Genomic DNA, 12,399 nt, shown 5'->3' on the forward strand with positions numbered 1-12,399 from the left:
TTTGGAAAGTTTGCCTTGAAAACCGGGAATTATACTTGAAATTTATCATAGTCCTAGAGTGGCCACCGTGACTACATAACATTTTTCGTGTTATCCACAATCAAACTCCGTCTTTTGTCTGTGGGGATCATCTTATGTGCTCAAAATGATCTTTTAACACAAGCATAGTCAGTGGCGCAAATTTGAATGCTGGCACGTTACTTCGCAAGACGTGAATGCCACAAGGCTCCGAACTGACGCGAAAGTGAGCAAGATCATATGGATCAGAAGTTTGCACTTTGGACTGAGTATACTCTGTCCCCGGAATCTGTGGAGCTAGGCCGCGCACGGCGGCAGAGAAGGGGCGGGGGGATCGAGAGGGCAGAGCAAAGCAGTACACGGTGCTGCTGATAACCGCAGTCGCTTTCTCCCCTCCACGCAATCTCGTTCCTTCTCACGTGTTCATTGGCGGAACCGTCTCGCGTCACTACTTGCCAGAGACTTGTTTTCATTCGCGTGCTCCAGAGATACCCGGGACAGAGTATAGGTAAGAGTGGCGCCAGACATTTTGCAATCTTCACAGCTCTGAAAAAACATCATGGATTTGGAGTGAAAGAAATCGACAGAAGGTTCGTTTAGTCATCAAATGTTTTCGTCACCAAGCAGAGCAAATATCGCTGTGTGACATAAAAATCCTGTAAAACCTTAAAAAAATATGTATATTAAATATATATAAATATATATATATATAAAAATATGTACATTTTATTTAGGAGCATAAACCTACAATAGGTTCTAACAAGCAAAATAGATTATTTTAAGCACTATAAATCTTCATCAGTTTTTGCATTTCTTAATGAAACGCTGACGTAACTTGTTATTTCTTATTTACCTGCAAAGGAAAAAAATAGGTTAAAACCTAAAATCCGAGGTCTCCTTATGACCTTTAATAAATTTTTACATTGATTAATATTTTGTCTTTGTATCTATGCTTTGTAATTAATACAGTATGTTAAAAACTGCTAATATCAGTGATTAAGATATGTGACGTAAGTTGGACATAAAATGACGTTGTTAGAGCAACCAATCCCAGCGTTTTTCAGTATATGGACAAACAACGTGTGACCACAATTATATTATAAATAAGTGAAATTGGACATTTTAAAAATAATGACGTACGATGTTAAATTGAGAGTAGTGTTTTCATAGTTTGTGGCTACCTTTATAAATTTCGTGATTACCTGTGAGCAAATTTAATAATTGTGGTTGGTTTAAATCGGAATTGTGATTGCAAGAAAGAACCAAGACGTTCAAGGTATTGTAAATATATTTTCGTAATGTAATGATAGATTCATGCTCTAAACCGATTCTCTTGCTCCCTCAATACATTTTCAAAATTTGACATCTCTTTTACCAATGCATCATGATTCATGTATCTTTGTTATCTCGATTAATAGACAAGGGACTTGCCTTAGCAAAATGCAAGTGTATGAATAAAGATTTACGTAATTTTGCTGTTTCAACAACGCATTTTTTTAAAAAGAAAATTCTGATTTAACTACTTATGCAATCCGAAGAAGTTAACTGTAACACAATATATTCTATGTTCTATGCCTGGACTCTTTCTTGTGTGTTATATGTTTTCAAGTCACTCAATTTTCTTGTTTTTAATGCCGGTAAAGTGCCATTATTGTCCTCCGTGGCCGTGCGGTCTAAGGCGCTGTGCTTTGTGCTTGAGTCCGCCTGTATAGCACCGGTGGCAGGCAACACACCATCGTAAAGAAATTATTGAGTTACGATTGAGTAGCGTAACCCGGTCACGGATATCTCCTATAACGGCTGGGAGTTAGACGTGCTGACCACACGTCACCTCATTACTGGTTGAAGATCTCCACACCTCTAGGTAGGATTGTGGGAGGGAAACTGGCAGTCGGGAGATCGAGCCACGGGTTATTGTTATTTTATTTAAAGCGCCATTATTGTCTCTCATTGCCCAGTTAAACTTATGTTCACACTACAAAAGGTAGCTCAGTCGTTCTCGGGGTGTATATACTACCGCATAAGGGTATTCCTTTAAAAAAGAAAAAAAAGTCGCAATGGCGTCTGACTACCATGCGAGATACCCGGGTTCAATACCCGGCGGGGGAGAACTGGATTTTTTTTTTCATCTGTTCAAGTGGCTCCTGCGCCCACCCAATGTCGTATAAAGTGAATACCTGTAGGAAACTCTGGGGAGTAAAGGCGGCTAGGGGCCTGGTGCTGATCACATCACCCCCGCCTTCAGCCGTGATCAAGAAAGTATGGGGCCCTAACTCCACAACCCCTATACGCCTTCATGGCGTGGTGCAAAGCACAGGGGGGCACTTTACTGTTTACTTTCAATAATTATCTTTGAATTATCAATACATATAATAATATATATTCGCTTTGCGAATTCTACATTTGGAGCCACATAAAAGACTTAGTTTACAAGACGCCGGTAAACTCGCAACAAGAATTCAGGGAGAGGATCTTAACAGCTGATCAACACATCAAGGACACCATCACATCACGAGTTAAGAGAACAAATGTCCGTAAAAACCCGCGTGCCTGCATTCGTAACGGAGGTGCCCACTTTGAGCAAGACGTGTAATGTTCTTTAATTGTATTGTTCATTGATTCCATTCACATGAAGATGAATGAAATATTATTAATATGATTGTTATTTGGGACAAACTTCTTTCAACGAACCACTTATTTGTTAGTTATCAGAAAACGCTGAAATATGTGCCATACAATGAGCTGTTTTTATCTCAATTCGTATTTTTATGTGGAAAATTGTCATTTAAAAAAAAACAATAGAAATTCGATTATCTCGAAAACTACTAATTTTCGGACGGGGCATCATATATGGTCAAATTTATTGCAAATTGCCTCTACTTTAACCCCTTTCAGGGAATACATCTAATTACAGGTCACCCTGTATATATATAATATATGTGTGTATATGTATGTGCGTGTGTGTGACTGAAATAATCTATATTCGTTTGTTACAGATGGAGATGAATCTAAATGAAGCGTACAAAGAACTAGGAACCATTGTTGACTTTTCGGCAGCTGATCTAAGTGTCATAACTCCAAAGGAGAGAGTCACTATGATGTTTGAATTTGGAATTGCGGTAGATATAGACCCAGAAATACCATTGATTAGGTAAGGGTATGCATCCAGCACGTGACCCTCTTGTTTCTCTGACAGTCTTAATATTTCGTGCAGTCCAGTGGTGTGCCCAGCATATTCGGTAGGGGGCGTTACGTATACTTTTCTATAGTCAGCCCTCATCTTGCTATCTTTTCCTGCCTTTGACGTTCTTTCCTTTTTTTAAGGGAATACTGGGGATGACGCCCACCAACCCGCTTTGGGCACGCCATTGATGCACTTTATCGAAAATTTTGCTCTGTTGAGAAATGGGTATTTTTATTTTGTTTCAAAGCTTCCTTGAGTCATTGCGACAATGTTAACGAAAGGAATTTAAACTATCTTCTTGAAAAATAATATCCCTGTTGAATGGTTGCTTTGCAATCGAATAACCACGTTGTCTGTTGAAATATTGTTTTGAATGAATTCAAAATATCTGCTTTGTATCAATACGCATGATTTTGTATCGATTATAACCTGGAATGCAGATATCTAAGTTGTGCAAATTGTGGAGATACCAAAGATGGGCTTCGTAGCACTGGTTGAACACTGACACATAATACCAAAAACCCATATTCGATTTCAGGTCGAGGTACAATTTTCACACGACTTTCCAATAAGTTATAATTTTAACGTTTATTTTTAATTTTTCAGGTATTACACAGCTTGCCTGGATATGACAAGATTAGCTCGCCAATACCTGAGAGAACAAAGCTTCGAAAATGCTTTCATTTTGTATGTGAAAATCTCAACGTAAGTATATGCATTTTGAATTATGAATAGTTAGATATCTAGGACTATTACAGTACCTTAAATTTATCATAAATCAAATAGATATGGCAAACATTTGTCACAATTTCCTCAACATTTTATTCCTAAGTGAAATTGCCTAAGTGTCCTTCGTCGAGACACTATGCGGACATACATGCTCGAGAGAACTAAATGATTTCCAGATTTCCTTCTCTGGATCTTCATGATGCTTGCATTAATTATCGTTGGGAAATTATTATAATTATTATAATTAAATAGTTAACGTTGGCTTAGATGTTTTGGTACTTATATCAACGTACTTAGAAGTGGTTTATTTTTACAGGCGAAAGAAGAAAATGAAGGATTTTTTTTAAAAAGGGGTGGCTGTAGTCTGGACAAAATTTTATCTTTTTACGAGTACATTTGGAGTTGGAGATATTTGAAGTGTTTCACTGACCTAGAAAGAAATCAGTTCAAATTGTCTCATTGTAACCACAATCGCAACAGAAGTGTAACATAATATGAGGCACGGTGTTAAGGAAACATGACTTTAAAAAACATACCTATCCACTAGGGCCTCTCCGGTGGCGTAGTCATAACGTCGTTGCATTATAAGGTGTCCCGGTGGAGGTAGTGCTTCGGATGAATTTTAAATTTCTGTAGGTCCAGTCCCGCTAAGCCTCTCTGTGCATAATATGGACTTAAAAACTCAAATTCTTAACCGACCTCCAGGGCTAGAAGTGTAAATTCCTAGCTGGGAAATGCCTATGCGAATTAACCTAGTGGGTGCGTGGGATGGGGGACGGGGTTATGAGAATCCTCTTAACTGTGGAAAAACATCACCCAATGTTTTGTGAGGGCCATCTCAATGGCGTAGTGATAACGTAAGTCGCCTTGTAATCAAGGGGTTCAGTGTTCGATACCCGGTGGAAGCACATAGTGGTTCGGATCCCACTTGAAACTTTAGGTCCAGTCCCGATCAGCCTATCTGGGCATCAAGCGGCCTTAAGAAACAAAACTCAACTAATCATCATTAGTGTATTGTGCTTCTTTATTGGCGCGTAATAAATGTTGCCTACCACCTTATTTGTTCTAACACACAGCTCTTGAAATTTCAGGATCTTGTGTGATAGAATCCTTCAACATCCAGAATACGACAGACTCTCCGCCGAGGGCCAGGAAATGATCCACCAGAGGGTGCAGGATGTTCTTCCCAAGATGGAGGCCCTGGCACAGTTGCTGTTGGAGATGTACAATTGCCAATACGATGCTTACATCGTATGTGTTACAGCAATAACGAGTGACAGGATTTCTATTATCAGTAGTAGTAGTCCAATATTTGCAGTGTAAAATTACCTAGGTATACTTATAATATTGGTTTTGTATCTTTTATAACTGTGTAGTAACTTTCTGACTTACACGCAAAAGGTGTATTGTAAGACTTACGTAATTTATAATAATCAAGTGTAAGCAAAATGTTGATAAGGAAACTAGACAGTAGCATAATGAGATTGAAAATATAACAGACATAAAACAGAAAGAACATTTACTTTTCACTTTAATACGTGCTATCCAATCAGCACTATGTAAAATATAATGAGAGTATAATGTCTCAATATGTGCATTCGACACCCGGTGGAGGCACATGGCACAGTGCTTCGGATCCCACTTTAAACTGTATGTCCAGTCCCGATTAGCATTCCTGTGCATAAAGTCAACTTAAAACAACAAATCAATCAATCAATATCTGCACTTTATATCAAAGTATGAAACTTGTCAAGTTTGTTATTTACAGCCATTTACAGTGGTTTCAAACGCTGTAGGCATCAGCGGAATTTACTTTGAACCTCAATCTTGGAAAATAGCGGACAAAAGCCGATTTTAGCCTGCAAATTTCGAATGGAAGGTCCGATTTTCATTTTTCTCTCTTTCTTTCTTTCTTTTTGTTTCTTTTAAAGCTCCTTTTAAGACAAAACTTTCTGAAAAAAGCATATATCCATTCAATAATTCAATATCTTTTATAGTGCACAATTGCACTTTCAGACTTCAAATAAAGAAAAATAAACTTTCATAATATTTTCATACCGCAAGCCGTATATTGACGTAGTTTTCTCAATAATTGATGATCAAAATAACAATGTCAGATTCTATTTAAAATCTTTTGATGTGACTGATACATAACAGTACATTGCAATTTACTCCATAAATTATGAATATCTTGTAGCATGAAAAGTTTTAGTCAGCTGTTACTCTAAAAATCAAAATTTCCCCGGTGTAGGATGAAATATTTACCACGAATACCGTATTTCTTTCCAGAAACTTAGCAGAAAGGGAAAGCGATCAGAAACAGAAGAAAGGAGACGCACTACCTTAATTGAAGAAGAAATTCGAAGCTTCAGCATGGGAGGGTCGCAAGTAGATGTCGGGGAAAGCGTTGAAGAAGAACCTGAAGGTGAAGAAGAGGAACCAGAACCCGAGGTTCACATTGAAACTTGTGCTTCCCTTGAGAGAAGTGCTTCACAATACGAGACTCCCTCAGCAGCACCAAAGGTAGACAGGCTAAGAAGGAGACGACGAGGCGACCGTTACTGTGACTTCTGCCGTCGAGAGTGTACAGGCAAATGCGCCATGAAGACTGGCCTCCGAGTAACCGCAACGTCTCTTATATCTGTACTTGAGAGCACGTCTGCTCGGTCATCGTTGAGTGTAACTGAGGGAACGTCACCATTGGACATCAAGAAGAGTTTGTTACCTGAAGGAGAAGTTCAAGGTGAAGGTGAGCGTAAAAGCTACCTTGAAGATGAAGGTGAGCGTGAAGGCGAAGGTGAACATGAGGGTGAAGGTGAACATGAGGGTGAAGGTGAACATGAGGGTGAAGGTGACAGTGAAGGTGAAAGTGAAGGTGAGAGCGAAGGTGAAGATGAAGGTGAAGGTGAAGATGAGGGTGAATATGAAGGTGAATGTGTGCCGAGGGAAAGCATCCCTGTCGAGAAAGACATGTCCTCGCGTATCGCCGGTAGCAGAAGTTCATCAGGAAGAAGCTTAACAGGTTCTCAGAGGGCAAAATCCACCCAAAGCGCAATTGAAAGTTCATCTGTAACAAGACTTGCAGGCTCTCAGAAAGGGTCTTCTGACGTCTTATCTGAAAAAATATCGGGAGAAGCCCCTATCGACATTGAAGAGGGATCTGAGGAAAGGATCGGCTTCGGTTCTCAACAGAAGGCTTCAAGAGCTTTCGAGCGAAGCATAGGTACAGAGCAAGAAATCCCAGGACATGCCGAGAGGGTAAGCGAGAAAGATGCAAAAGAAGCACAATCTGGTGGCATAGGTCTTGGCATTTCAATTCCAAAAACAAACGATTACTACGCGAGGCCAGTTTATAAAGCCGCTGTTCGCAGGCAAAGAGATGCCATGCCTACATATGAGACGCCGGTTGATGAACATGAAGAAAGGAAGACCCCAGCATGGGCAGAAATTAACCATGCAATACCATCACCTCGTACAAAGTGAGTAGATTTTCTTATTTGTTTTTCTTTTCATTTGTCGAATCGCGAAAATAGGAATAAATGGTGATAAGATGAAACTAATGAAAGGGCACCCACAATCTTATATGAACAGCACAATACACGTCCCGCAGAGGATTATACAGCCTGTGCGTTCAGACGCCAGGTAAAGCCCTATCACACGGAACTGGATTTCTAGTAGGAATGCCCTAGTTGGCGCTGAACTAACTTTCTAGGTAGCAATCATGGCCGGCTGGCTGACTGCTTGACTGGTTTGGAGGAATAGGACATGTTCTAATTGCTACTTGCTTTCCTCGACTGGATTCTGTGGAACAGCCAATCAGAGCAAAGTTTCGCCATGTGAAGATAATCTGTGAGTGTGCAAAGGAGCGCTTTTGTCTGTGGTTTCCGAGTGTTAATCCAGCAATGTATAACGTATACAGCATGAAAAGCGCGTTGAGTTACACCATCTATGCTGAGTGCACGGTGTTTACATTTGAAACAACTAAAATATTCTTCCATACGTGTACAGTAAACGTTGTAAAGCAGCGCCATTGTTTTGTACCTAATAACGTTTTATACGAAACGTTATTCCTCTCGGTTGAATAGTTATCGGCTTTTAAAAATGTGAAGTGATCCATTGTTTACATCTCACGCGGCCGCCATTACAACTTCCCTCGTATGGGAACAAAAGTCTATCGACAAGTACGCTGATAAGTATCGTGTGAGGCGAAAACTTGCAAATTGGTAGCCAGTCGAGCGCCAACTAGAGCATACCTACTGAAAATCCAGTTCCGTGTGATGCGGGCTTTATACACAGATTTCATAAACTGACTATTCATATCAAAATTTCATATTTACTTTTGTTGTTGATACTCTCTCTACTCATCGACACTTTGAGACACACAATATAGCTTTAACGAGAGTAGTGTAAGTTTATCGTTTCAAAGTAACACTTGGTACGAGTGCTTTTTTAGCCTCTTTTTTTATCAATTGAATACCACTTTTTGACATATTTTGACAATTTTTTGTCGACGTTTTAGCGTTTAGCGATGTTTTTGTAAAATTTCCCATTTTTTCCCTTTTTTTCCCACTCACACTTGGTACGAATGCCACGATCTTACGTGATATAACTTAACCTATCCTTTCTTTGTGCTAAACTACACGAGAGCCTCTACGTGCTAGTAGTGGTGGTGGACCGGTTCACAAACCGAAAATGAGGCTCGGTGAGGCTCGCCAAAACCTCAAAAACTCACTTTCTCTCCACGTTCCGCGCCTCATTTATTGCGCTGACGATGTTTCGCAGCGACGAAAACAGCACCAAAACCTCAAAAACTCACTTCAATTCACTGAAGTGAGCCACAGTGTTGCAAACCTACGAAAATTTCATCAAAACCTAAAAAAAAAACCCCACTTTCTCTCCACGTTCCGTGCCTGACGAGTAGTAGGTGGAACCCAACGTTCTGGACCCATCCTTTGACCTACTTTTTTATTTTACGACGTTTTACGGACTAAACTAACCTACAATGATAGAAAAATGAACAGAAAAAAAAAGCTCTGGCATCACTTTTTTAAGCTACTTTTTTACCTCCTGCTCTTATGCTACCTCGTCCTTTGACCTACACTTTTGAAATGACTTACGACATTTTCCTATAAGTCTGCTGTCTCCTCTTACTCTTACTCCTCAGTGTAATCTACTACGACCTTGTGCTCTCAGCGTAATCTGCTACGATGTTTTTTTTTAAAAAAAAAAACTCATGTGTGATCTTCTGCGGTGTGTGTGTGTGTGTGTGTGATAATCAAAATTATTTTTGTTAAGACCCTCAAAAAAAGAATAAAAAATATTCCGCCAGAGAGGGGTGCGTGGTGCCCAACACCAGTTCTAAATGGTCATGGCTATCGAAGCCATGCCTCTGTAGAGTTTCACGAGTTATTATTTTTTTTATTTGCGCATCGAACTAACTTACATTGAATCCCGATAGTAGTGTGTAGCGTTAATTTGATCGGAGGCGCCTTATCGACAGGATCGTCGTTCTGCAGTACCGTCGAGAGAAAATCCAAATTGTACACACGCTTGCCGAAATGTTTTCGTATGCGTGGAAGGGTGTGCTCGCACCAGTGTGGAAATTTATTTTTCGCACCGACACCGAGGTTTGAGAGCGTCTTCGTGCTCGAATTATTAGAGGGACTCGTGGTCGAAGATGCGGTGTCCGTCGTGCTGGCGATGCTCGTCATCTCAATTTCGTCGTTGGTCTCGGGACGTTAAGGCTTCTATCAAGAAAGGATTCAAAACAATTTTGTCGGGCTGGCGCAAATCCAAAACTAATCCACAAGGATGATGAATTAATTGCAAATTTGCAGCATCGACGTCGGACGACGATCTAAACCAGGCGCGGCATTTTTGGCATACTCTGTAATTGTTCGTGGTGGGTTGCAGCGAGGAAGATTCTGTGCCTACGAGTATAACTTTCAAATCCGAAGAAATGAGCGTCGGGGTTGTGTTGCTCAGCGTCTGCAAGAAACACATCGTATGGCAAAATTCGCAGCACGAGTCCGGTACGTCGCAGCAGGAGAATTCGATGCGGATGTTGCCCGGGACGAAATGGAGCAAGCAGCACGCTTCGTTCTCCTGCTGGTCTATCTGGTCGAGGATCAAGCTGAATCCTAACTTCGGAGAAACGACCGCTTTAACGGTATTGTTGCTGTTTGCCTCGATTCCAAATAATCGCCTGGCTCCAAAATTGCGATCATCTTTCATGTGAAAATAAGAAAAGAGCGTTCGCACGACGTCGACCCACGGCGAGGGGATCTTTACCCAGTTCACGCGCTCGATGCGCTCCAGAACGAATGCGGAATCCTTTTTGGGGAAGTAGCGTTCTTTGCTTGCGTCCAGGTTGAGAGAATCGATGTACGTGGCCCAAGACCACACGTTGTGCTGTTGATCGCTGCTGCTGCCACAACCCTCAACAATCTGGTGGAAACGAAAATTATCGGGCAGGATCGTCTGTTCGAAGGTTTTGTACTGATTCGATATTCTCTTCTCCGTCCTCAGGAGGCGCAGAAATTGAGTTTTGAACGCGTCAGTTTCGGTCACGTCCTGGTACAAATCTTTCAGGACGTTCAACTTGTTTTCCAAAACCGTATAATGCAGCACCAGGTAATTGATGTTGCAGTGTATGATGAAGAACGTCGGGATGATGCAGCAGAATCGATAGATCAGACCCCAGCCGAGAAAGTAATGCGTGTGGAAACGATGCTGGGTCGTCCACGTGAATTCGTTGAGAACGTGGCCGTCGCAGACGGTATTCGGAAAAATCGTTCGCAGGTACTTGGCCGGATCCTTTCCGAAAACCTTCTCGAAAACGTGTGACGCCAAGCCAGAGCGTTGATGCAGTCGCTTTTGAAACTAGCCAGCGGAGCTGACAGATCGAGCTTCCTCCCCAGATCGAATTGAGTCGCGTGCCTTTCCACGAACTCCAAGTAAGCCTTCGCCGTGGGCCACACGATGCTCGTGACGATCTGTTCCCCCGAGAAATTCTATATAAAATAACATACCTGAAATTCTATTCACAGTATAGATTGAATTTTTTTTTTTTTTTTTTAGTTTTGTAATCACCCCAAGAAATTCTATATAAAATAACATACTTGAAAATTGTATTCACAGTATAGATTGAATTTTTTTGAGTTTTGTAATCACCCCGAGAAATTCCATATAAAATAACATACCTGGAAATTATTTTTTTTTGGTTTGTGTGATCTCAGAAAGCATAATGGAATCCACCAGTTTGATCGAATGTGTTACTTGCAAAAAATTAATATCTAAAACTAATATTAGCAAGCACAGGGCAAGATGTAGCGAAACAGGTTCGAGAATTAATCGTTCGTTACCTTCTAAGTCTTGTGCTCGATGCGGAAAGATGATCAGCATTGCACATTTAAGTAAACACCTCAAAATTTGCAAACCATCGACCGGACAAGCATCGAAAAGGAAAATCGATAATGCAGATACGGAAGCTTCCACTTCCAAGCAAATTAAATTATCGAATGAACGCAAACCAATTAGATCTGCATTCAACGACCAACTCCAGGATTTTTCAATTAAGTCAGAACCAGGCCGTGACATCCTTAGTTTCTTGGATGAAACGAAAACACCTGTACTAAATATTTTAAAAGATAAACTTGAAAACAACTCTATAAAAGTATACGTTGTTCTGTTTTCTGAATACGAGAAAGTTGATGGCACAACGAGTATTTTTTATCATCGTACAAAAAACCAGACACTTTATTTTGCTGACGTCGAAAATTTGGACAACTTCTATTATAAAGTTTCCAACGAGCTGGTTAAGAAACACGACGGTTTCGAGGCTAAAGGGTCGGGATGGTCTCTGTGTGGAAGTCCTCACACGTTAACCGTTTACGTGAACCGATTCTCGCCTCTTCGCGCTTCCAGCTACGTTCCTCTTCCACCGAACATTCAACACAAGAGGGCTGTGTTAAATATACAGAACAGCGATAACAAGTGTTTTCTCTGGTGTATATTGGCTGCACTGCATCCTGTTCATTGGTCAAATAATCCAGAACAGGTTTCTCATTACAAGCAATACGAGTCCGAGTTTGAAAGTGTAATGTCTGGCATCGAATACCCGGTGACATTGTCGGATATAACAAAGTTCGAAAATCGTGCAGGAAAACGCATCGCTATTAATGTATATTCCTTCACGTCAGATAAATATCTCGTGCATCCCGTCAGGATAAGCGATATCGACGATGACGATGTTCGTGTGATTAATCTTCTTCTAATTTCAAACGAGGATGTTCATCACTACACGCTAATTCGTTCACTATCACGTTTGGTCAAAAGTCAAACAACCAAGTATGAACATTGTATCGAAGTTTGCCCGAGATGCCTAACCACGTTCAACGATAAAAAACAAGTCGATTATCGAAAATACACCAGACGTCAGATTGCTATCGAGAAACTTGCCGAACATA

At 40.6% G+C, this 12,399-nt stretch overlaps 1 protein-coding gene across 2 annotated transcripts in view; it reads left to right on the forward strand.

Moving 5' to 3' along the window:
* Positions 1-1,142: 1,142 nt before the first annotated feature.
* Positions 1,143-12,399, forward strand: part of LOC145995302 (uncharacterized) — a 51,749-nt gene continuing 40,492 nt past the window's right edge. For both annotated transcript variants that reach the window (XM_083131903.1, XM_083131904.1), the window contains exons 1-5: positions 1,143-1,294; positions 3,015-3,169; positions 3,809-3,907; positions 5,023-5,182; positions 6,221-7,410. In XM_083131903.1, coding sequence (XP_082988029.1) covers positions 3,015-3,169; positions 3,809-3,907; positions 5,023-5,182; positions 6,221-7,410 — 1,604 coding nt within the window. In that variant the 5' untranslated portion in view covers positions 1,143-1,294. The remainder of the gene's footprint in view (positions 1,295-3,014; positions 3,170-3,808; positions 3,908-5,022; positions 5,183-6,220; positions 7,411-12,399) is intronic.

Source organism: Lepisma saccharinum, chromosome 11 (assembly GCF_977018435.1).
Source record: "Lepisma saccharinum chromosome 11, izLepSacc3.1, whole genome shotgun sequence".
Lineage (NCBI taxonomy): Eukaryota > Metazoa > Arthropoda > Insecta > Zygentoma > Lepismatidae > Lepisma > Lepisma saccharinum.